Source organism: Leptodactylus fuscus, chromosome 2 (genome assembly GCF_031893055.1).
Source record: "Leptodactylus fuscus isolate aLepFus1 chromosome 2, aLepFus1.hap2, whole genome shotgun sequence".
NCBI classification, from domain to species: Eukaryota; Metazoa; Chordata; class Amphibia; order Anura; family Leptodactylidae; genus Leptodactylus; species Leptodactylus fuscus.
The window spans coordinates 34,023,014-34,049,988 of NC_134266.1; the positions used below are offsets into that span (position 1 = coordinate 34,023,014).

The following is a 26,975-nucleotide window of genomic DNA, read 5'->3' on the forward strand; positions in this document are numbered from 1 at the left end:
ATATCAGATGATTTCTGCTGCCCCTTTTCATAGCAGGATATGATAGAGGGAGAGAAGCTGAGCTCTGTGATATATAGGGTTATATGATAGAGGGAGAGAAGCTGAGCTCTGTGATATATAGGGTTATATGATAGAGGAGAGAAGCTGAGCTGTATGATATATAGGGTTATATGATAGAGGGAGAGAAGCTGAGCTCTGTGATATATAGGGTTATATGATAGAGGAGAGAAGCTGAGCTCTGTGATATATAGGGTTATATAAGAAGAGAGAAGCTGAGCTCTGTGATATATAGGGTTATATGATAGAGGAGAGAAGCTGAGCTCTGTGATATATGGGTTATACGATAGAGGAGAGAAGCTGAGCTCTGTGATATATAGGGTTATACGATAGAGGAGAGAAGCTGAGCTCTGTGATATATAGGGTTATACGATAGAGGAGAGAAGCTGAGCTCTGTGATATATAGGGTTATACGATAGAGGAGAGAAGCTGAGCTCTGTGATATATAGGGTTATACGATAGAGGAGAGAAGCTGAGCTCTGTGATATATAGGGTTATACGATAGAGGAGAGAAGCTGAGCTCTGTGATATATAGGGTTATACGATAGAGGAGAGAAGCTGAGCTCTGTGATATATAGGGTTATACGATAGAGGAGAGAAGCTGAGCTCTGTGATATATAGGGTTATACGATAGAGGAGAGAAGCTGAGCTCTGTGATATATAGGGTTATATGATAGAGGAGAGAAGCTGAGCTCTGTGATATATGGGTTATGTGATAGAGGAGAGAAGCTGAGCTCTGTGATATACAGTATAGGGTTATATGATAGAGGAGATAAGCTGAGCTGTGTGATATATTGGTTTCCATGAGTCCCAATTGACAGCCTTCTATGTCCACACTGATACAGAGAGAGCTGCCAATCATCCTAGTCAGCGGGGTGAGCAGGACTCTTATTGTCTCTACTAGGAGTCCTGTAACGGATTATTCTGCTTTTTACTTACAAATCCTGCTCTAAATCATAGAAACCTATATATCACAGAGCTCAGCTTCTCTCTTCTTATATAACCCTATATATCACAGAGCTCAGCTTCTCTCTTCTTATATAACCCTATATATCACAGAGCTCAGCTTCTCTCTTCTTATATAACCCTATATATCACAGAGCTCAGCTTCTCTCTTCTTATATAACCCTATATATCACAGAGCTCAGCTTCTCTCCCTCTACCATATCCTGTCCTCAGACACATTCTCTTCGTAGTTCTGTTATTGTGAAGTCCAGGATATCTGTGTGACAGGCCATGTGGGAGCTATACAGGTAGCAATACCGATTGCCAGTCCAGAAAATCATTAAACAATAGCTATATGATATTTACCTAATTTTAGCACATTGCTATCACCTGAGCTTGAGATAAATCTCTTATGGCTAACAAGCCTATGACGGATATTACTTTTCAGCAGAATTTAATGTACAAATACAATAATACAAAAATACATACAGGGGATTCCATTGGCATATTATGTTATATCACTATATAGGGCAGGTTCTATATTCCTGAGCCCACAGTCACTACTGGTGGGAAGTATATATAAAATACAATTTGTGTCCCAATCAAATATAAAAAAATTACCTATTACATGTGTTTGGCACGACTACATACAAGATAATAAAATGTTCTCTGGGATTTCTATTTTAAGGCTTGCATGTGCTATCAAGTCTGTACATGGCTTCTTTCAATTGAGGATCGAAGTAGGGCATTAGCAATCCAGGGAGACAAGTCTTCTGACTAATAACTTAAATGATTCATCATTACATGTTTCAGATTTGTTTGGTATGTTCCCATAAAATACAGAGAGAGGATTATAGAGCCGTTTATGACTAAAGCAGTCTGTACATCGATGGAATTCACTTCTATGGCGCCCACTATGGACCATTGTGCAGCATGGAACATTTTGGCTTAGTATATGCTGTAGAGCTGGTTTATGTGAAATTTGGTACCAAAAATGTGGCGTGTTAAGTATCATTACAATTTATACTAGACAACGAAATTAGCGTCTACCTAGGTGAAACTATATTACTAGAGATGAGCGAACAGTGTTCTATCGAACACATGTTCGATCGGATATCAGGGTGTTCGCCATGTTCGAATCGAATCGAACACCACGTGGTAAAGTGCGCCAAAATTCGATTCCCCTCCCACCTTCCCTGGCGCCTTTTTTGCACCAATAACAGCGCAGGGGAGGTGGGACAGGAACTACGACACTGGGGGCATTGAAAAAAATTGGAAAAAGTCATTGGCTGCCGAAATCAGGTGACCTCCATTTTAGACGAATAGTGGATTTCAAATCCGGGTCATATGAGAATGTGAACTTTGTGACTATGAGACAGGGATAGCTGTACAGGCAGGGATAGCTAGGGATAACCTTTATTTAGGGGGGAATGTTATTAAAAATAACTTTTTGGGGCTCTATCGGGTGTGTAATTGTGATTTTTGTGAGATAAACTTTTTCCCATAGGGATGCATTGGCCAGCGCTGATTGGCCGAATTCCGTACTCTGGCCAATCAGTGCTGGCCAATGCATTCTATTAGCTTGATGAAGCAGAGTGTGCACAAGGGTTCAAGCGCACCCTCGGCTCTGATGTAGCAGAGCCGAGGCTGCACAAGGGTTCAAGTGCACCCTCGGCTCTCCTACATCAGAGCCGAGGGTGCGCTTGAACCCTTGTGCAGCCTCGGCTCTGCTACATCAGAGCCGAGGGTGCGCTTGAACCCTTGTGCACACTCTGCTTCATCAAGCTAATAGAATGCATTGGCCAGCACTGATTGGCCAGAGTACGGAATTCGGCCAATCAGCGCTGGCCAATGCATTCTATTAGCCCGATGAAGTAGAGCTGAATGTGTGTGCTAAGCACACACATTCAGCACTGCTTCATCACGCCAATACAATGCATTAGCCAGTGCTGATTGGCCAGAGTACGGAATTCGGCCAATCAGCGCTGGCTCTGCTGGAGGAGGCGGAGTCTAAGATCGCTCCACACCAGTCTCCATTCAGGTCCGACCTTAGACTCCGCCTCCTCCAGCAGAGCCAGCGCTGATTGGCCGAATTCCGTACTCTGGCCAATCAGCACTGGCTAATGCATTGTATTGGCTTGATGAAGCAGTGCTGAATGTGTGTGCTTAGCACACACATTCAGCTCTACTTCATCGGGCTAATAGAATGCATTAGCCAATCAGCGCTGGCCAATGCATTCTATTAGCGTGAACTGAGTTTGCACAGGGGTTCTAGTGCACCCTCGGCTCTGCTACATCAGATTGCTACATCTGATGTAGCAGTGCCGAGTGTGCATCAGATGTGTAGTTGAGCAAAACTGACTCAGCACTGCTAAGTCTGCATTCGCATAGGAATGCATTGGCCAGCCTTCGGCCAATCAGCGCTGGCTCTGCCGGAGGAGGCGGAGTCTAAGGTCGGACCTGAATGGAGACTGGTGTGGAGCGACCTTAGACTCCGCCTCCTCCAGCAGAGCCAGCGCTGATTGGCCGAATTCCGTACTCTGGCCAATCAGCACTGGCTAATGCATTGTATTGGCTTGATGAAGCAGTGCTGAATGTGTGTGCTTAGCACACACATTCAGCTCTACTTCATCGGGCTAATAGAATGCATTGGCCAATCAGCGCTGGCCAATGCATTCTATTAGCGTGAACTGAGTTTGCACAGGGGTTCTAGTGCACCCTCGGCTCTGCTACATCAGATTGCTACATCTGATGTAGCAGTGCCGAGTGTGCATCAGATGTGTAGTTGAGCAAAACTGACTCAGCACTGCTAAGTCTGCATTCGCATAGGAATGCATTGGCCAGCCTTCGGCCAATCAGCGCTGGCTCTGCCGGAGGAGGCGGAGTCTAAGGTCGGACCTGAATGGAGACTGGTGTGGAGCTATCTTAGACTCCGCCTCCTCCAGCAGAGCCAGCGCTGATTGGTCGAGTTCCGTACTCTGGCCAATCAGCACTGGCCAATGCATTTCTATGGGGAAAAGTTAGCTTGCGAAAATCGCAAACTGACAGGGATTTCCATGAAATAAAGTGACTTTTATGCCCCCAGACATGCTTCCCCTGCTGTCCCAGTGTCATTCCAGGGTGTTGGTATCATTTCCTGGGGTGTCATAGTGGACTTGGTGACCCTCCAGACACGAATTTGGGTTTCCCCCTTAACGAGTTTATGTTCCCCATAGACTATAATGGGGTTCGAAACCCATTCGAACACTCGAACAGTGAGCGGCTGTTCGAATCGAATTTCGAACCTCGAACATTTTAGTGTTCGCTCATCTCTATATATTACATTATTTGATATAAAGATAAGTTTCCTCTGAGCGTAACCTATGCCGTATGTGGTGCGACACAAGTAGATTTTTTTATAATATGGTTTTGCAATACTCCATCATGAGACATCTATCATGTGTATGTCTATATAGGGCCATCTAGTGGCTGAACTGTGAATTTCAGGTTGTCCGGGGCCTTGCTGGCATGTTACAATATTGTTTAAAATTTGTTTTATGAGAAATTTACTAAATTCAAGTTAAGGTACGAGTAGTCATATCTGTATAGTGAATAGTCTGATTTCCTTCAAGGGGGTTGTGCCATCAAAGCAAGTTGACTTGGCAATCTCCAGTGGTCGCACAGAGATTTAATAAAATGGTAATGGCCACACTACTTGTGCTTTATTCACAAGGGGGTGCCGAGACCTCATATTTGGGATTAGTAGGTGTCCCAAAAGCTGGACCCTCACCGATCAACAATTTAATAATCTATCCTGTGCCCAGGCCATAACTGACTATGATGACACAACAACCCCTTTAAGTAGTTATAAGCCCTGAAACGTGTTTCCTTAGGGCAAGGACGTAAAGGAAAGGAACAGAAGCCAGATATGTTACAGAAGGAGAAAGAGGGGCTAAAGATGGTACTGGAAGTTACCAAAATTAGAGCAATCTCTCAAGGTTTAAAGGGGTTCTCTGGTGAAAATTAGGACACAGCAAATTTGTTGCAGTAATTTCATTGAAGTTCCTATTAATCTGGTTGGGGCCTACAGAAGTCCATGTGCTGGCCACCATAGCAGATCCAATTAAGTTGAATGGAACTGATTTTGAGTGGTAGAAATTTCTGCCAGATGTGAATTTACCTTAATGGTAGGGCTCTATATGGCCATACATATATACTGTATATATGGGGTAGCGAACAGGTACGACAGTAGACCAGGATAGAGTAATGATAACCTTCTCCATTGCTGCTGTATAATTTCTGTACAAATTTGTAGTCCCTCATCATGACCACCCTTGGATAGGCTAAGGCCTTACTCATATGACAGTGAAAACCTTCAGTGTGATGGCCGTTTCTTCAAAATTTTACACCTGTTTTAAAACCCATGAACGTCTATGGGTCCTTTTGTTCGGTAGACTATTTTACACGTATGCACGAATAATCTGCTCTTTCCGGCCATTTTAAGCTCCTATTTTAACACTATACATTTAGAAGGACCCAGGTGCACATATCTGCAGGTGTACAATCCATGTGATTAATGGCCATGGGTGTCATCTTCTTAAGTGCGGACATACAAATGATTCCTCTGTCTAGGAGCTTGTCTGATATCATTAACACCTTCTATAATGTCCACGAGGAGAGTGACACGATGGCTGGGATAGAATAATAGCTGAGATTGCAAATGGCATAAATTAATGGCAAATGTTGAGATAGAGAATCTGTTAGAAATGAGAAAAACTTTATATATTCCGGAAATTTGAGGAGACCGATGATGGGAAGTCTTCATTGTTTCTTGGGTCGGGGTATGATGACAGCCTCTAAACTTCCAATGGCTACGCAATGCAATGTAGCTAAAGATCAATATTTAAGGACACCATTAAGTACGGAAACATTGGTCCCATGCCACATCATACATAGTGGGAGGGTTTAAAGGGGCTACACAGGGAAAACCAAATCTTGCCAGTGCATTCCATGCACGGAATAAGCAATAAGACATCCCCATCCCTTGACACTATATTTAATACCTTTACAGAAGACAGATAGGGAGGCCAAAATGCTTGTTCTCCTTCATCTTATTCATCTTCTGCTCATGCTCCAAATTTTGGTCACATGATCTGCTTCAGGAATTAAGAAAAAAAAATTGACATTTTTTTTACGTGATGTAGTTTTTGCTGCGTTTTTCATTTTTGCAAAAACCACATCAATCATGCATCAAAAAATTCATCACGTTTTTTACGCCTTTCATTCAATGGGTTTTTTCAAGGCGGAAGCCTTTTAAAGATAGATCATGTTGCTTTTTTATTCCCCTAGCTGAAAAAAATCATCTAGAGGGAAAAAACAACAGACGTCCATTGAAATGAACGGGAGGTGTTTGTCTAAAAATCAGCCTGAAAAAACTCTGTGTGAACATACCCTTAGGGTGGAATGGTATGGAATAAGAAAAAAACACATGAAATAGAAAAGAATCTTCAAATTGTCTTTGCGGAACTTTTGAACAAAAGTAAATAGAATAAAAACTATATAGAAAATCTTATTGTAGAGATGCCTGCTGTTACATAACTGAGTTTTAGTAATATGACTGTGCATGATCTGGTGGAACTTTTTATATCATAAGAGTACAATAATAGAACAAAATTGACTTTGAAATGTCTTAATAAAATCCAATAAACTGAAGTTTAATACCGAAGAAAAGTACCTGAGTGCGAAACCTCTCTGAAATCTTAGCAGAGACATTTAATAGGTCTCTTATTTCCACCCTCAATAAAACTGCCAAGTATGCCTGTACTTTGAAGTCTGATATCCTGACTGTAATAATCATCGGTTATATAGAAAAAATAATCTCCGGCCATCCTTTGCCTTCATCCCCTATGTCCACACCTTTCCATATCCTTTCTGGTTCGCAGTTTAGGCATTGAAAGGAACACTAAACCAAGAAAAGAGTCATAAAAGTAAGCAGAGGAAAAAGTTGCCCCCCACCATTTGCATTAATTTGCTACTGATCTTCAGGGGAAGGGGCGGGGCCTTATGATATTTGTGGCTTATTGTAGATAGGGCAGAGGGGGAGGCTCCTGCTGCAGCCAGTTGTCTTACAGCTAGACACAGAATAGTGTTACATAGAGAACATTTTATTATGCAATGGATTTATCAGTTTTAATTGCAATATAGGATCAAAGGACATACCCAGGAAACATAGGATCTGATATACTCTTTTTCAGTGAATATATAATATAATTCTGTATCATCTATTCTAATAACTTTGTGATGTGACAATCTGCCTGCTACAATAATCACAACCGATGCCATCAGGGGTGAACCTACCTTTTTTTCCACCCAAGGCGGACAACAGAAAGCCGCTCCCCCCCCAGGAGGAGGGGGCGGGGTGGAGCAAAGGGGGCAGGGTGGAGCGGTGTTAGCAGGCAGAGAGCAGGCAGGGAGAGGACCTGCTCTCTGCCTGAGTGTGAGGGGAGGCCGCTGGAGCAGGGCCTCCCCAATCCACCGCTCGCTTCCTGTGCCGGGCTGCCGAGACAGTGACGCTAAGGTCGCCTCATGGGAGGTGCGGCGCTGAATGCCATACTACAGAAGTATGTGAAACTATATAGACTATTTGAGGTTTCTCTATGGATTGTCAGATCTGCATGTATCCAGTCTTGAAGGATTTTTCCAGTCTTCATTAGACTGCAATGATTTTGAGGACAGAGTCTATAGAGCCGATACTCTACATGAGTATCCAGTATAAATTGTTAAAATTACATTTCAAGTTCTGTATATTGCTGTGACCGCCGGGCTAACCAGACCTTATCTCTCATTTAGTATTCCACAGGAGGAAGCTATCCTGTTACCTACATTTCCACATCCCATTACCCTTACCAAAGGATTGCACCACAAGCTGGCATGGAATCTCAGCAACCCCTATACCCAAAACCCATCTACTCCTACAGGTACAACATTCTGTTATAGAATATGCACATGCACTGTTTTGCAACCAATTGTTGAATTGCTACAATGTATCTACGATAAAAAAAAAAGTACTTTTCTTTCCGCTGGTTTTGGTATAAAACCAGCAGACACCTGGTGAACCCCATTATAGACAATGGGGTCCATGGGGTAACGGCTTTTTTAACAGGTGGGCTCTCCATCTTTCAGGTCCCCATGCGGACCTGAACACCGGAGAGGCGAATGCTAGTGTGAACCTAGCGTGAGGCTACATCAGACGATGCAAAATGGTTGTGAAAAACATCCATCTGTCACAGACATCTTGCACCCAAGGGGCACCTGTTTTCACAGATCCCTCATGCATTTGCGTATATGGAGGGATCTGTGTAAATGGCCAAAACAGGACATGTCCTATATTTTGTGAATAGCCCCAGGTCACTGACATTGAATTTAATGCTGCCATGTTACATCTGTACAAAACAGACTCCATACGTCCACTAACCATACATGCTAATACTTGAGAATGTGCGACGCTATTGTAATCTATGGGGTCTGTAGGTTTCTGCAGGTAACAGCTTTTTAAGCGGATTAGGATTCCCAAAATGGATCCAAAGAGTGGAAACCCAAATACAGTTGTAAACCTAGAGTATAAATGAGGGGACATTTCGGATCTCTTTAAAGAGGACCATTCATTACATCTGTCATGGCCATTTTATAAAACAGTTGCATTCCCCCTAGTGTCACCGTTCTGGAGCCTCTTTTCTTAGTGTATTGTGTTTTTCCTCCATTATTCCACGTAGATATTAATGAATACATTGACAACTGGGTGTTGCCAGCTGGAGACATGACCCTGCACAGAACATTCCCATCAGACCCAACAGTGTCAGACTGTCCTGGGACAGACCACGTGGCAAGGGAAATGATACCGCCTAGTTGACAATTTGTTCATACATTTCTAAGAGGAATAACAGAGGAATGAGCTGATGAATTAGTTATTTCATGGAGAATAGAAGGATTTAATAAACAGACGGGTCTTCTATAATTCAGGTTGTTCTGTATACACGAGATCATTGCCGCTGACACATCCATTTGTATTTCTTCCAAAGCATCCTGATATTTATGGCTCTTAAGAACAGTAAAACCGGCAGCCTTCCTGTAAGCGAGATCTACAATTTTATGACTGAGCACTTTCCTTATTTCAAGGTAAGATCATCACGACTAGTACATCCCATCCATACGTTACCCTATAATTTGTTCCTTAGAATAAAGTTTAGTTTGTATAGCAACTCCAATACAGAACCATCAGCCATCCAGACCAGCTTGACAACTATACAAACATGTCATGCTTCTGTATACAAGACTTTTACGACACTCACCATAAAGATCTGACAGTCCCAGTACGGCCTCTCCATATATCATTAACCATTACCTGTTAGGAATGTCTAATAATGACATTTGTACATGTTAATAACTAGAGATGAGTGAACACTGTTCGGATCAGCCGATCCGAACAGCACGCTCCCATAGAAATGAATGGAAGCACCTGTGACGCTGACTCTGCCGGCGGCCGGCATCACAGGTGCTTCCATTCAAAACAAGTAAAAAATGTAGCTCTAGCCCCCACCATTCCTGAGCAATTGGTGCTGTTATTGTCAGAATCCAATATGCTAATTAGGCTCTCTACTGTCAGCTGGGTGGTTTCTCTCTGTCTGCTTCAACCTTGGACCACCCACCTGACAGTAGACAGCTTGATTAGCATATTAGGTGCTGAAACTTACAGCACTGATTACTCAGGATCAGTAGGGGCTACAGAAAAAATTCTATGCCAGAATCAATGGAGCAAAACCAATTGGAGTATGGAGTTGTGAAAGTGGTGAAAGGTCCTTCTTAAGATGTTGGACCTTTTGAATGCCAGCCATAATACTTGAACAGAGGATATAGCAGAGGACAACTAGTTACATTTGATATTCTGGAATATAGGAAAGCTCTGTGACCAACTCTTTAAACTCCATTGCTAAAACAGGGGATATATTGTCACCTAACTACGTAGACTTGGTATATAAGGGCCAAGGAAATATTTGGGGTGGGAGAAAACACACAAAATGCTATTTAGTATTACAAATATCTTAGAATAAATTGAAGTTATCGACACTGCCCCTTTTTTTTTTTTTTATATAAGGGTTTCCCATCGATTGCCATTTTCTAGGACTCCCAGTGTATTCATTATTCCTGCAGCGCCTCCACGGGGGATATTAAGCATTACACAATTCTCATTCAAATCAATGGGCAGTCTGTGTAATGGCTTTCTGGGTCCTCCTGTGGGAGAAACTATCCTTACATGAACAGGGAGCACCCCCACAATACCTAAATCAGAAACCCCTTTATATACCTGACATGGTGGGGATTGTAGGCTCCACCATAAATATAGTGGGGGGGCTTCATATTTTATGACTGCAATTCCAAACCCCTCCCAGTATTTAGAATCCATTAACGGGAATGAAAATTCCTCAGCAATTATCTGGGGTGGAAACCACTTGATAGAAGGCTGAATATGGCTGTTATTAGGAACGGAGACACAGACACAACTATAAAAGTGATGCATGGCATATGACAGTTGTCTGACTGACACAACTTCATTTACGGGCTGGGAGAGTAGAAAGTGGATCCTGCCCGGGCTCTGTACATATTATGTAGGGTATTAGAGCTTTTCTTAATGTAATTGTCTACCTACAAGAAATTAGCAGCTAAGCTGTTTTCCATACTTTAGTCATGGTTCTTGTGGAAGCCTTTAAGACTCTGACGTGGATATTTTTACGTAAATCCTAAGACCTAAATTCTTAATTTCTAATGACATTTTGCAACAAAACACATCTTTTACTAAATTCTCAGGGAAAAAAAAACAGCGTAAAAGGTTAAAAAGTTCTTGTACAGATGAGCGAACACTATTCGAAACAACCGTTTCGAATAGCACGCTCCCATAGAAATGAATGGACGTAGCCGACACGCGGCGGGTTAAGCTATGCTGACATCTGTATTTTGATTTCCATTCTTCTGGTCCATCGGAAGACCACATGATTGGAAAAATGGGCAACAATGGACCCCAACGGTGCCCAAGGGACTCCATTGACTATAATGACTTCTGTTGGGTGTCCAATGGAAATGGCCTGACTAAAGTGTCGCGCTTACTACTCTTTTCTATCCAGTGATTTCTTCCTGACAAATACCTGGTGCAGATAACCTATATACATATTATCCCTGGATATTATAATGCATATGGTACAATAAGATTTTTTCTTTCTTGGTATATGATGTTTTCTTTTTGGGCGCAGAGAGTTGTAAAATCAACAAACACATGACAGGAAAATCTTGTATTTCTTAGACGGCTCCAGATGGGTGGAAGAATTCAGTGCGCCACAACCTGTCCCTAAACAAGTGTTTCGAGAAAGTTGAGAATAAATCTGGAAGTTCATCCCGGAAAGGATGTTTGTGGGCTCTGAACCCAGCCAAGATTGATAAGATGCAGGAAGAACTACAGAAATGGAAACGGAAAGACCCGGTGACCGTGAGGAAAAGCATGGCAAAGCCAGGTAGGGGAGCCTGGGGTCACTGGGGGGGAAGAGCCGACTCTTCCAGGAGTCATGCAGACATTCTGAGAGAGTAGACATTACATAGGGAGTTCTTATACTTCTACCTTCTGCTCAATACAATCCTGGTTTTGCCTCAAGAAAACGCAGCAAAATCTGCAACAACGAAAGCTTTGTTTCCGAAACGTGGGGCATCAGCCTAAAGATAATTTTTTGCATTGTGGATGTGTACTTTCTAAAGGGCGTTTATGTCTTCCAACATATGTGTTGAATCGCATTACTTGACTATTAGTATCTGAGTGTTCGACAACAGGTGTGTGCTTGTTTATGCCTAGATCTACAATCTACATATATTACTCATGACGTGCCTGCGGGCCCGATCCCTATGAATACGTATACCATAGATATATTGAGTTTCAGAAAGTGAACAGTAATAGAAAGATAAAAAAGAATAGTTGACTAGTATTTAGATGTACATCAAAGGTTTATTCCTATGGGTTGTGGCTATAGCCAACAACCAATGCCTAGGATTGCACTTGCTGCTCCCAACATATTTAAGGGTCCGGTTTATTTTTATTATATTTTATACTACAATTTATTATATATATTGCTGCTAGTGGGGTCATAAACATAACAAAAAAGAAGTCACCTCTTCCTGGGTCCTTGTCTCCAGCAATGGCAGCTCATTTTGCCAGTATACAGATCCCATGTTGTTTTTGCTGCAGCAAATCACAGGTCTCAGTGGTGAACTCTTCACAGCAGTCATATGCCTTTTGTGAAGAGGTCACCACTGAGGCTTATCAATGGATGAGGTTCCCTAACACACACGGGACTAACATTGCACCATATGTTTGTTTGTTTTTTTGTTTTTCTTAGAGGATCTTGACAAGCTGATAGGAGAGAGAACAGAAAAACTACGATCCTCGCTCCTGGCTTGTAACCCGTCCAGTATCATGAACACATCCTCCACCATGCACTTGTCTATCCAGAATGAGCAGAACCTTTCCTCTGCCATGCCTGTGGCACTACAACCAATGCATGATGTTTCCGAATCTTTACATGTCAAAAAGCCACCGCCAAGTTATTCTTCACTCCCTCATGGGTACCCACAGATCTCCCCAGCCATGATACAACAGCCTCATCCAATGCCACAAAATCATTTTTCTCCACCAGAGAATCAAAATGAACTGACTACCCAACCCATTAACCCCCAGGACTCTCCTATTCCTGCCCACACCCCTCCTCTCCATAACATGAAGATGTTAACGGAGCATTCCCCTACCAGAACCATGCAAGACCAGCTGATCGAGGGCGAGCTGAGCAATGACATAGATGCTCTCAATCCGTCTCTTACAGACTTTGAACTTCAAGGTACGTTGTAATATGAATACTGGAAATCTACAACATATTGGGGAAACACACACATATATATATATATATATATATATATATATATATATATATATATATATATATATTTTGCCAAAAATAGCCCAGCGTGCAACTGTTTAATGAAAGGGCAATTCATGTAAACCTTCAATTTCCATACAGTAGATCACCTATAGAGACAAATGATAGTAATAGTAATTTTATATGACTTTCACTATGAAGAGATGATTCACAATATTGTTATTCAATGTCTGTTGCTCTCATCCATCTCAGCATGAGAGCAATGGATGTTAAATTGGATGTCCTAAAGTTAAAAAAAAAAAAAAAAAAAACCAAGATAGAAACTTTATTTTGTTATATTTTTTTTTAACTTTTCTAAAGGAAGAAAAAGTTGTGCAAGCAAGACTTTTTCTTCTGTTACAAAATTAAGTAAGGGGTCGTTCACACTTGCGCCCGATCTCTGGTTTGTGCTTTCTGATTTCCGTCTTCAGCCCCAGCGAAACTGGACAGGGAACAGAAACCCGGCAGTCGGCTTTAAAACTCATTCACTTGAATGGGTTTGTAAAGGTAACCGCCGGTGTCCGCTTGCGGCTTGTCCGCGGGGAAACAATTTTATATAGCCAGACACAAAGTCCTGCATGTCCGACTTTGAGTCTGGCTTAAAAAAACATGGTTTCTCCACAGACAAGCCGCAGGCGGACACCGGCGGTTACCTTTACAAACCCATTCAAGTGAATGGGTTTGTAAAGGGGCTCTATCATTGGGAAAAGTCATTTTTAAGTCATCACATCCTTGCATAGGTTTTAGAAAGTCTATTCCACACCTACCTTTAGTATGTAGATTGCCTCAGTGGTCTCTGAATAAGTCCGTTTTTATTCATATGCTAATGAGGTTCCAGCCAGCACAAGAAGTTCCCAGCAGCACTGGTCCCTGCTATTATCTCCTATGTGTGTGTGTGTGTGTGCAAACAGGAAGCTGAGTCATCATCATCAGAAGCAGCAGTCTCCCATACGAAACAATAGGAGAGGAGTGCACGATGTATCGTGCACCAGTCTAATTAGCATATGAATAAAAACTGACTTATTCAGAAACCACTGAGGCAATCTACATACTAAAGGTAGGTGTGGAATAGACTTTCTAAAGGCTATGCAAAGGTGTGATTAGTTAAAAATAACTTTTCCCAGTGGTAGAGCCCCTTTAAGCTGACCACCGGATTTCCGTCCCCTATCCAGTTTCACTGGAGCTGAAGACGGAAACCCAGCGGAAAGTGTGAACGATGCATAACTAAGATGGAAGTGTCTGTTAGTTTACTTCTGTCCATGTCTATGACTGCCACCCTATGACAACAATGGACTGTAAAAACAGTAGTGTGAACACAGCCTTATGCACATTTTTCACACTTTCATAGTATTTGCGAAACATTAAAATCCATCTACTTTTCTGTGTACATAACATTGTTCTCTGTATTTCAATTGACAGGAAACCTATGGGAGGAACTTAAGGATGACAGTCTGGCACTGGATCCCATAAATCTCATATCTTCCTCGCCAACTCCACCGCCACCACATTACTTCATGCACAACGGAAACTGCAGCAGCAATGGCATCAACTCCCCCAGCAGAAACTCACACATGGGATTGGGTGACATCCATCTCACCAGTGTTTATTCCTCGTACATGGAGATGGACTCTGTGGTGCCATCTTACATCAATGGATCTGGATCTAAGCATGTTGCAATTGTTTAAAGTAACGTCTCCATAGACTATACTGAATATAGGAGAACTTACCCCGACTATTTATATCTCACAGATGCAGAATGAAAGATCTCAGATAAGAGCTACACTCTTCTATTATAGAGAAGATGGACAGTATGCGTTTTAGGGTATTGTTGTCCAGCAATGTCCTGCTCATGGATAGACTGGAATATACTGTATATTAAATTGCACAAAAGCATAAGCTTAGTAAATACGTCAAAAAATAAATCAGCTAAAACTAAAGAATGTTCAGACAGACGTTAGATACCACCAAAGAACTTAATTTATGTGTAAATGTTACATTTTACCTTTTTAGTATTTAATATACTATTATTGTATCACGACACCAAAGTAAGTGGCCAAAGCTATTTACCAATATTGGACGGCATAAATGACCGTGATATATGGGTGCGGTATTTATGTCTTCCTTCCTCCATAGAGGACAGTGTAAAACACTGGAACGGCTAGCATAGAATAACCCAGCATGCCAGTGAGCACCTTCCCTAAGACAGCAGCGTCTTTGGTTCTTACTATGGAGGTAATCCATGTGCCAGTGTTTCTCTCTATGGCATTGTATACCTACTAGAGATGAGCGAACACTGTTCGGATCAGCCGTTCCGAACAGCACGCTCCCATAGAAATGAATGGAAGCACCTGGCATGGCGACCGGCCGCCGGCAAAGTGTACGTGCCAGGTGCTTCCATTCATTTCTATGGGAGCGTGCTGTTCGGAACGGCTGATCCGTACAGTGTTTGCTCATCTCTAATACCTACCCTTAAGGGCAAAATACCTCCACAACGCAGCAACTGCTAAATGTGACAATTATTTTGTCAGAGTCATAAGGAGGCACTTTTGTACATAGCTGAGCTGAGTTAGTGAAAGCAGATTTTCAATAGCACGAATTTCATATATTCATCTTTCTATAATATCCATATCACTTACTATATAGACTTGAGAAACACTACCTGTACAAAAAGAAAGAAGTGTTCCATGTTCCATTCGCAGTCCTTCTAGGTTGTTTGCACTAAGCGTGCCGCTATATGTCATCTTCATATGGCATTTTTATAGAGGTATTTTCCATAATGTGGTACTTGATGGATCGTAGAATGTCGGAAAAACGGGTTAGTGATATGAAGGTACGGTATAGCCCTATAAACTTTTATGGCACCCATATTACATGAGCCCACGTGGTACAAACTACAGCCCAGTAGAAGGAGAGTGATGCATAGTGGAAGCAATGTTAAGGAACATGCCTATCCGATCTTCAGTGTCTCTGTTCCTCATTTCTACTATTGCAACCAACAACAAGACACAAAGTTGCACTAGGGCGCCTGGAGACTGATCATGGCGCCCTCCATGAAGCCACACACAATATTGCATTTGCTTTCAGTAACTCAGCTGCGGAGATGGAGCTTCATTTTTAACTTCACACAAAAGAATGTTTTTTTTCCGAATACAAGATACAGATGTTTTCATACAAACTTGACTCGGGGTAACCAGCATAGGACTAACAGCCCCGATATTTCATCAAGATATGGAAAGAAAAGCAAAAACTTTAATACAAAGACTCATTTCACTCTTTATAAAAAATGGCACAAAGCGACGATTGACGTCGCGCAAAAGACGGAAATGGAAATTTCAGAGTCCTAATATGAGCAAAGAACTTTCCAGGAACTCAGAAGCATTTCAGTTCTGTGCAGAAATCCATGTTTCTTCCAGCTTGTCTAGGAATATATGTGAATATATACGCAGTTCATAAAGCAGGTGACGCTTCCCTTTCAGCTGTGCACTCCTTGCTTATTGGTGGAATTCCTTATTGCACTTTTATTTCATGAATATTATGTCATTATTTCACTTGGCGTTGTCCTTTCTGGGGAATCTAGCGCTTCTCCGAGAAGGACAATGTCCCATTATTTGTATTGTTCTATTTGTCTATGTGCAGTATTAAAGAACACGGATGGATGAGTAAAAGGACAGAATATTAATGGAAGGCTTTAGATCAATGGCAATTGTCAAAAAGTTGGCTTTGGTTCATCCATAACTTATACATCATCATATCAATGTGCACATCCAGCCAACAGTAACATAACACGCCCCAGTTCTGTTTCATTTACATTCTCTGTTTGTGAAATAAACTCATCTATCTGCAGTGGATGTCAATGCTCTTATGGATTTTTGTGTTTTGTATTACTTAGACAGTCGCTATTGTACCATAAATGGGATTATCAGACCCAGTTAGCTTAGTTCTAGAGATGAGCGAGTACTATTCGGATCAGCCGATCCGAACAGCACGCTCGCATAGAAATGAATGGACATAGACGGCACGCGGGGGGTTAAGCGGCCTGCCGCCGTCAAAGCGGAAGTACCAGGTGCATCCATTCATTTCTATGGAGCGTGCTGTTCGGATCGGCTGATCCGAACAGTACTCGCTCATCTCTACTTAGTTCATGTTTGCCTTACACAGTCGGGCAAATTTATTAAGACTGGAGTATCATATACAATATGCTGCAGCCTGCGGCAGTAAGGAATTGTTGTAGATTTCCATTATAACTCACACAATAACCACACAATGTGGCAAAGATGGCGCGGATCAGAGCTTGTGGTGCACATTTGGTCCAAGAAAGGGCCTAGTGTCAAACTTCAGCCTCCATGTAAGATTTTGAGCCCACAGAAAAAAAAAAATGGACACCAGGCGGAGAGGCTGAAAACACTCATGGGTGGTCACCTTTGAAAACCCATTCAAATGAATGGGTTTTAAAGCCAACCGCTTGCAAGTCGTCTGCTGTCTGGTTTCACCGGGGTTTACCACGAACACCCCGGGGCGGACAGAAGCGGCAGTGTGAACGCCGCTTAAGCTTACTATCTCACTACAAGCGCATTAATACAGGTCCATACTTGCGTAAACACAAAAATAGCAACAGCATTTTGCTGGCACCAAGAGCATTACTGCTATGCCTTCTGTGTATATACATACCGTATTTTTCGGACTATAAGACGCACCGGACCATAAGACGCACTATGGTTTTAGAGGAGGAAAATAGGGAAAAAAACTTTTTCATTTGATTGCAAGTCCCATAGACTGCAATACAACTGTCAAGGACTTTGCCGTGGAGAGCACAAAACGCTCACCGGCGCTCACGGCTGGACACGGTCTGACAGGTTTCCACACGGTGGCTCAGTGGTTAGCACTGCAGCCTTGCAGCGCTGGAGTCCTGGTGTTCAAATCCTGTCAAGGTTCTGCAAGGAGTTTGTATGTTCTCTCCGTGTTTGCATGGATTTCCATCCCATATTACAAAGACATACTGGTAGGGGAAAATGTACATTGTGAGCCCTATGTGGGGCTCACAATCTACATAAAAATAAATAAAAAAATAAAACATTCAGTTTCTGCCACACGCAGACTGGTGGGGCTGTGGTCACTAGGTATGAGGTGAGAGGACCTAAACCCCGCTGCTGGGTTTAGAGACACCAATCCGGATGCCAGATTTGCTTTAAATCTTAGACTATGTCAACTTTATATAACTGAGATTAGACAAAGGACACATTCATGTGATGTAATACTTACAGATGAACACTAGATGGCAACCTTCATATAGTTTTGAAACTCAAGTCGCCTGATGCCTAATTAGCACTTTTATACAGTAATTAGAGCAGAGTGTCCTGAGTATAAGGTGTCGTTCACATCTGCGTCGGTAATCTGTTCAGGAGAGTACGCATGGGGACCATGACCCATGCGAACAGCTATAGTCTATCGGGTCCGTGTGCTTTCACTGCACACTACTTGCAAAGGCATTCGGTATTCCGTTCAGGGTGTCTCCACGTGAACTCCCTGAACGGATTACCAAGCGCAGATATGAACCAAGGGTACGGGACATGTAGAAAAGGGGCAAACAGCTATAGGTAGAGTCATACACATGTCCAAAGGCTCTTCGTACAAACCCCCCCCCCCAAAAAAAAAAAAAAACCTTTTCTTATGGCACATGGTACTCCGTATGGATTTTGCACTAGGGCAAAGAAGCTTTGCATTAAAGGGAGTCAAATACCACCAAAATCACTTCTAAACTACTTATATGCTGTTGTGGTGCCGATTAGTGACATTGCAGAAAATCTACTTTTAATCCAAATGTACATAAGTTGTTTGATGCCTCTTGAGCAGGGCCACGTCTGGCCGGCATCTGTCTTTGCCTGTATTTTACTAAAGTGAGAACAAAGTAGGGGCTTAGCATTAAAGCAGTTTTATATAACAGATGGGGTAGGACTGTGGATTTCTATCTTTAGGAGGTACAATGTTGTATGGGCCACAGTAGGTGGACATCTGACCATCATACTCTATAGGAACATGTTACGATATAGTGAGGCCCCATTTTACAGCTATAAAAGCCAACACTCTGCTACCTATGTAACTCTGGAGAGCCAAAGGTTCCCTAACCCTGCTCTAGAGGGTGGTCCTGCCCTAGAGTTTTCTTTATTGCCTAGCTGGGAAAAAGCCCACCCCTAATATCTCTGACAGAAACAAAAAAAACTCTTACAAGTTTGGTCCCCATGGGTGGACTATGCAATTCCATCCAGTGGCATAAACAAAGTCTTGTGGGCCACATTGAAATCTTTGCCCAGGGTCCCCTAGCCCATCCTTACAACATGTTCGCCACAGTGGAGGTTATTGGTGCTGCAGCAACATCCCACAGACTTGAAATGGATACAGTTATAATACCCACAACAGCAGTTATCGAGAATTTGCTGAGTGAGGAGCACAGCACCCAGCATAGAAAGAAAGCGGTGTGTGCTGGGAAACAGCTGATCTGCAGGAGTCCAAACAGTCAGATCCCCACTGATCTAACATTTATGGCTTTTAAAGGGCTATTAAAGGGTTCCTTTATATATGGATAATCTAGCCTTAAGATCAGTGGCGTAACTAACTAGGAATGGCGGGGCCCGGTGGCAACCTTTTGACATTCCTGCACGCTCTATTATGCCCCAATAGTGGCCCCTGCACGCTCTATTATGCCCCAATAGTGGCCCCAGCACACAGTATTATGCCCCATAGTGGCCCCTGCACACAGTATTAAGCCCATAGTGGCCCCTGCACACAGTATTATGTCCCATAGTGGCCCCTGCACACAGTATAATGTCCCACAGTGGCCCCTGCACACAGTATTATCCCCCATAGTGGCCCCTGCACACAGTATTATCCCCCATAGTGGCCCCCTTCACACAGTATTATGCCCCATAGTGGCCCCTGCACACAGTATTATGTCCCAAAGTGGCCCCTGCACACAGTATTATGTCCCACAGTGGCCCCTGCACACAGTATTATGCCCCATAGTGGCCCCCTTCACAGTATTATGCCCCATAGTGGCCCCTGCACACAGTATTATGTCCCACAGTGGCCCCTGCACACAGTATTATGTCCCATAGTGACCCCTGCACACAGTATTATGCCCCATAGTGGCCCCTGCACATACTATTATGTCCGTCAGTGGCCCCTCCACAGAGTATTATCCCCCATAGTGGCCCCTGCAGGGGCGGATCCAGGGCCGGGCGAGCCAGGCAACCGCCCGGGGCCCCGCGGCCCGGCCCTAACAAAATGGTCCTGGTCAGCCTTGGAGTCGGCATAGTTGAGCAAGTGCCGGGGCCCACAGAGCCTCTGGGGGCCCCCCAGCACTTGCCTGTCACGATTTCAGCTCATCGGCGTCCGTCCGCCGATGAGCTGGAATACATACGCGATGCAGGAGCTGTGAGATCAGCTCCTGCTTTAAAGCTCCGGCCCGGCTTGCGTGTGTAGGCGCGATGACGTCATCACATCACGCTTACACACGCAAGCCGGGCCGGAGCTAAGCAGGAGCTGAGGTCACAGCTCCTGCATCGCGTATGTGACTGCACTGGAGTGAGAGAGAGAAGCGTCGGGGGAACGATGGAAGGTGAGTGATGGAAGGTGAGTGTAAGTGTTTGTTTTGTATTAAATATTAAGGTGGAACATAATGAAGGGGGCCCAATGAAACTGGGGGGGGGGGGGGCAAATGAAGGGGAGGGGGGGAACGGCATGACACTGGGGCAGATGGAGGGAGGGAGGGGGGAGAACGGCATGACACTGGGGCAGATGGAGGGGGGGAGAATGGCATGACACTGGGGCAGATGGAGGGGGGGGAGAACGGCATGACACTGGGGCAGATGGAGGGGGGGGAGAACGGCATGACACTGGGGCAGATGGAGGGGGGGAGAACGGCATGACACTGGGGCAGATGGAGGGGGGAGAACGGCATGACACTGGGGCAGATGGAGGGGGGGGGAGAACGGCATGACACTGGGGCAGATGGAGGGGGGGAGAACGGCATGACACTGGGGCAGATGAAGGGGGGGAGAACGGCATGACACTGGGGCAGATGGAGGGGGGGAGAACGGCATGACACTGGGGCAGATGGAGGGGGGGAGAACGGCATGACACTGGGGCAGATGGAGGGGGGGGGAGAACGGCATGACACTGGGGCAGATGGAGGGGGGGAGAACGGCATGACACTGGGGCAGATGGAGGGGGGGAGAACGGCATGACACTGGGGCAGATGAAGGGGGGGGAGAATGGCATGACATTGGGGCAGATGAAGGGGGGAGAACGGCATGACACTGGGGCAGATGAAGGGGGGGGAGAATGGCATGACATTGGGGCAGATGAAGGGGGGAGAACGGCATGACACTGGGGCAGAAACGGGGGGGGGGGACATGAAACTGTGGGCAGATAAAGGGGGAGAATGGCATGAAACTGGGGACAGAGATAGAGGGGGGGACATGAAACTAGGGGTAGATGAAGGGTGTATATGAAAATGGGGAGAGATGGAGGGGGAACATATAATTTACGGGTGATTGTAGGAGGATTATACTGTGTGGAATCACATGACAAATGAATGAGAATGGGCGGAGTCAACATAAAAGTGGGCGGGGCCCCTCAAACCCTGGATCCGCCACTGGGCCCCTGCACACAGTATTATGTCCCATAGTGGCCCCTACAGGACTAAACACTGTCACGTCACCCGCTGACCACTATACCAGGACAATTGTGGATAAAAAGTCTGGTCATGTGCATTACAATTTAGTAACTCCATGTGCCTCATATTAATAGCAGTTAACCCCATCATGTCCCTCACATTAACCCTTGTGTACCTCACATAAAAGTTACTGATATGTGAGAGACATGGAGGTAATAATAGAGTATATTCATTATTATTACCCCATATGTCTCACATATTAGTAACTCTTATGGTGAGGCACACAGGGGTTAATATGAGGGACATGATGGGGTTAATTGCTATTAATATGAGGCACATGGAGTTACTAAAACAAAATTAATCACCCCAATGCCTGATATTAATAAGCATAGTAACTCCAGTATGTCCTGTGTACCAGTGGCGTAACTAGGAATGGCGGGGCCCCGTGGCGAACTTTTGACATGCCCCCCCCCCCCAAAACCGACGCCTTAGACCTCAACCGACCCCCTCCTCAGAACTCTATTATGTCCATTAGTGTCCCCTGCACACAGTATTAACCCCAATAGCGTCACCTGCACACAGTATTAACCCCAATAGTGTCCCCTGCACACAGAATTAACCCCAATAGTGACTCCTGCACACAGTATTAACCCCAAGTGCCCCCTGCACACAGTATTAACCCCAAGTGTCTCCTGCACACAGAATTAACCCCAATAGTGGCCCCTGCACACAGAATTAACCCCAATAGTGGCCCCTGCACACAGAATTAACCCCAATAGTGGCCCCTGCACACAGTATTAACCCCAATAGTGGCCGCTGCACACAGAATTAACCCCAATAGTGGCCCCTGCACACAGTATTAACCCCAATAGTGGCCCCTGCACACAGTATTATGTCCCACTGTGGACATCCATAAACAATTATTATACTCTGGGGTCTTTTCAGACCCCAGAGTATAATAATCGGAGACCCGGGGGAATAAAAACATTTAAAAAAAAAAACAGTTGCTTACCTGTGCCCGGCTCCTAGGCTGTCGGCTGCCGCTCTTGTCCTGCATTAATGACGTCGGACGTCACATGACCCGGGAAGCAGACCCGGGTCATGTGACGTCAGACACGAATGAGGGAGGCCGGAGGCAGGATCGTGGAGAGGTAAGTAACACTGTTTGTTATATTCCTTACGTCTCCCGGTCCGCTGATCATTATACTCGGGGGTCTGCAAAGACCCCCGAGTATAATGATAGTGTTTGTGGGGCCCGCGGTGTCACTTGCCGATCCCGGCCCAGCCAGGATCAGCAAGTGAATGGGGCCCGTAACGGACTATTTAAAAAAAAAACGCAGTGGTAGCAGCTGTCACCAGGCCCCCTAATAGCCCGGGGCCTGTGGCAGCAGCTACCACGGTAGTTACGCCCCTGCTGTGTACCTGTGTTTTGTTTTTTTAGTTTCACTTTCCTGGAGCTTCTTCTCTTGTGTGCAGGAAGGCAGGAGCTCGGCAGGGGTCCATTTTCTGTATAGGGATAAGCCCCGCCTCCTGGGCTCTCCTCAGCCCTCTCATTGGTGGGCAGAGGACAGCCAGAAAAAGCGAGGGGGAGGGAGAGAACGCGTCCTGAGAGCGCTGAGAGGAGCCAGACCTGCAGCTCCTGCATCGGCTCCTGTGTGTCAGCCGTTGCTGCAGCTTCGGTCTGGGGTTGCTAGGTGGGGTGGCATAGACACAAAAGTCCAGTTGCTTTAGTCCAAAACAAAAGGTAGATTTTATTTTCACTCAAAAAGGTAGTGCAGCAACAAAAGGAAACAATACAAAAATAAATCCCTGCCCGGCTAGGCTCTAACTAGGTTACCTCACCTAGAGTCACAGAAATCAAAAAGCCAGTAGAATCATTCAGGACACAGCTCCAAAAATATGACCTCTCTGTCAGCTCTCTAGCCAAGCTCTACCAAAGCGTTGCTGCTGGAGCTGGCTTCTTAAGCCTCCTTGACGAGGAGACTCTCTGCAGCTGAGTCGCTGCCGGAACATCCCCAAAGTGTGGAGTGGAGGGGGGTGGAATGACATTGTGCGATCCTTTAGCAGGGTTTTTCACTGAGGAGTCCCAATTCCAGTTTAATGACAGTAGTTGGGGAAAGCCTAATACCCAAACTGCTGTCTACAGAGCCGGTGTATTAGCTTTGCAGCAATAAGGAAATCAGGCTTTCCTCCTACCCCTCTGTTACATCCGATTACATCCTACTCGTGATTTCACCCTTCACTGTGGTGAATCCCACCTCCCTGCAGAGACAGGTTTATACTCTCTTCCCATTACACACACACTCTTTTTGTCGTCCTCAGTATAAAATGCGCTCCTGGTTGTCTCGCACGTGTTTGAAGAAGCTCTTAGGTCTTTGTTCTCCTTGTTGAGTATGGATATTTAAATATGCTTTCTCAGGGCACACTACCTGTGCGATGCCCAACAGCAGATGCACAAGGAGTACCAATAACTGGCTATAATGTGTGGGCCACATTCAATATCCATATTATAGTACCCAAATTACAGCTGTAGGACTAGGACTACACCATGGATCTAGTAAACTAATGTGATCCAAGAGTGAGCTTGAGATTACTGCTCGTGGCCATGATGCTTCTTCTGAATGGGAACTGTAGGACAACCTGGACAGCCGCTTTGTGTCACATTCATGGTGCATTACATTTTTATAGTTGCACCCACTGGGTGATGTTGAATGCATTGTGCCATCATTATATCACAAACCATCGTGTATGCTTCACTCATTTTCCCCCCATTTTTACATAGGACCACTGTGCATTTTTAATCACGAGCAATGTCATTCATTCCATCATCACCAGGAAGAAGAAAATACAACTAGAGACAACTTTTCATTTCACTTTTACTCAAAATGAAGTTTTCACACTCCATCTAATAAAAATATACATACGAAAAAGAAAACATAGGCTAATATGACAGTACACAATGGAAACACAGGACTTGTGAACATACAGTTGAAAAGTTTGCAGAATAGTGGGAAACAAGTTTGTTTGGGATAGATGAAATATAACCTACAGAATAAAGGGAAGCAATACTGTGTTATACAGAAGAAAGAAACAATGCTGAACGGCAGGTTGGCCCCAAATCTCTGCATAGGTAAGCCTAGATGCTGGTCAAGATCATGATCTCATATTGTCAAGGAAATAACATAGATGGAGACCATACACATGACATGTATGTTGGCCAAAACCCCTGATCATCTAAAGGTTTATACATCCTGAACCTTAGCTGACAGATGTTAAATTCTATAGTGTTGGCCAAATGTATTGGCACCCCTGCAGTTCTGTCAGAATACTCATTGTCTTCCAGAAAATGATTGCAAGCACAAACTCTTTGGTATTAATATCTTTATTTATTTTGCTTGCAATGAAAAACACAAAAGAGAATGAAAAAAAAAAGAAAGTCATTTTACACAAAACTCCAAGAATGGGCCGAACAAAAGCACCCTCAGCCTAATACTTGGAGTTTCTTACAAGGCTCTGCTGGAATTTTAGACCATTCTTCTTTGGGAAACTGCTCCAGGTCCCTGAGATGTGAAGGGGGCCTTCTCCAAACTGCCATCAAGAGATCTCTCCCCCACAGGTGTTCTATGGGATTCAGGTCTGGACTCATTGCCGGCCACTTTACAAGTCTCCAGGGCTTTCTCTCAAACCATTTTCTAGTGCTTTTTGAAGTGTGTTTTGGGTCATTTTCCTGCTGGAAGACCCATGACCTCTGAGGGAGTCCCAGGGTCTTTCTTGATGACACTGCGCACGGTAGACACAGGAACATTCAGGACTTTGGAGATGGACTTGTAGCCTTCAGATTGCTCATGCTTCCTCACAATTTTGCTTCTCAAGTCCTCAGATAGTTCTTTGGTCTTCTTTCTTTTCTCCATGCTCAGTGTGGTACACACAAAGACACAGGATAGAGGTTGAGTCAACTTCAATCCATTTCAACTGGCTGCAAGTGTGATTTAGTTATTGCCACCACCTGTTAGGTGCCTCAGGTAAGTAACAGGTGCTGTTAATTACACAAATTAGAGAAGCATCACATGATTTTTCAAACAGTGCCAATACTTTTGTCCACTTCCTTTTTTATATTTGGTGTGGAATTATATCCAATTTGGCTTTTTGACAATTCTTTTTGTGGTTTTCCATTGAAGACAAATTAAATGAAGATAATACCAAATTGTGCTTGCAATCATTTTCTGGAAGAAAATGAGTATTATCTGACAGAATTGCAGGGGTGCCAATACTTTTGGCCAACACTGTACATGCCTAATACTTAATAGTATAGTTAACCATAGAATAGCAAAGCGACATGTGAATCCTAGGGGTCCCTTTCAAAGGAGTAAATTGAAGTTCCTGGGCCTCAGTGAAAAATCTGTACCAGACCGCCCCTACTATAAACACATTGTTCTTAGTACTGGGGTCCCCATAATAAGAGATGACACAATTGGCTTCCCAAGGCTCCTGGACTGGGTTCAACTACATTCCCTTAAGTTACAACCCTGGAACCTTCAGCAAAAAGTATAGGCCCACTTCAGAACGTTCCTTTAAGCCAACAAAGACCAAAAACTTAAATCATCACTGGTAAACATGGCAAAGATGGGAATATGCATTATGGTCGAAAGGTCACAGATCAGAAGCTATGACAGCCAAAACTGTTCTATAAGGTTTCCATAACTCCTGACCTAGGATAGTCAGAGACAGGGATATTCCATTCCCATCTCCGTCATGATGGGAATAACCCTTTAACTAGAGATTCAGCTGGATGAGACCAACTCGCATCCTAACAAGAAAAAATAAATAAATGAATAAAAAATACTCCTCTGCAATTAAAGTAATAAAAAATTCTCTATCATGAGAAAAATTGAATTCCAAAATTGTATTTGATATCCCCAAAATTTTCCTCATATGATACAAGTCACTAGCTCATAAAATGCCTAAAACACTATCTTTATTTGAAAAAACCCCAAAAACCACACATTTAAACAACTTGCAATATATTGTCCCTTGATTCTATAAAAATAACATTGCATGAAAAATAGAATGGGATCCTAAGTGAAAGATTAAAGTCTGCTTGTGACTTCCCCCATGTCCTTAGGTCAGTAATGGAGGGACGCAGGTAGCACTCGGGGCTGTGTTGCCGTATCACATTGCAGTATACTACCCGTAGATGCATCACACAAGTAGATAACGTATACAATGGTTCTATAGCCACATGGTGGAGACCATGGCCATATAAAAAAACGTAACCATCCAGTACAAATCTAAATCCCGTCACTGACTGGTGCCGATAT

At 43.9% G+C, this 26,975-nt stretch overlaps 1 protein-coding gene across 1 annotated transcript in view; it reads left to right on the forward strand.

Annotated features, from left to right (window-relative positions):
- Positions 1–14,671, forward strand: part of FOXN1 (forkhead box N1) — a 58,673-nt gene extending 44,002 nt beyond the window's left edge. The window contains exons 6-10 of the mRNA XM_075263576.1: positions 7,831–7,958; positions 9,060–9,156; positions 11,333–11,540; positions 12,414–12,908; positions 14,406–14,671. Coding sequence (XP_075119677.1) covers positions 7,831–7,958; positions 9,060–9,156; positions 11,333–11,540; positions 12,414–12,908; positions 14,406–14,671 — 1,194 coding nt within the window. The remainder of the gene's footprint in view (positions 1–7,830; positions 7,959–9,059; positions 9,157–11,332; positions 11,541–12,413; positions 12,909–14,405) is intronic.
- The last annotated feature ends 12,304 nt before the right edge of the window (positions 14,672–26,975 follow it).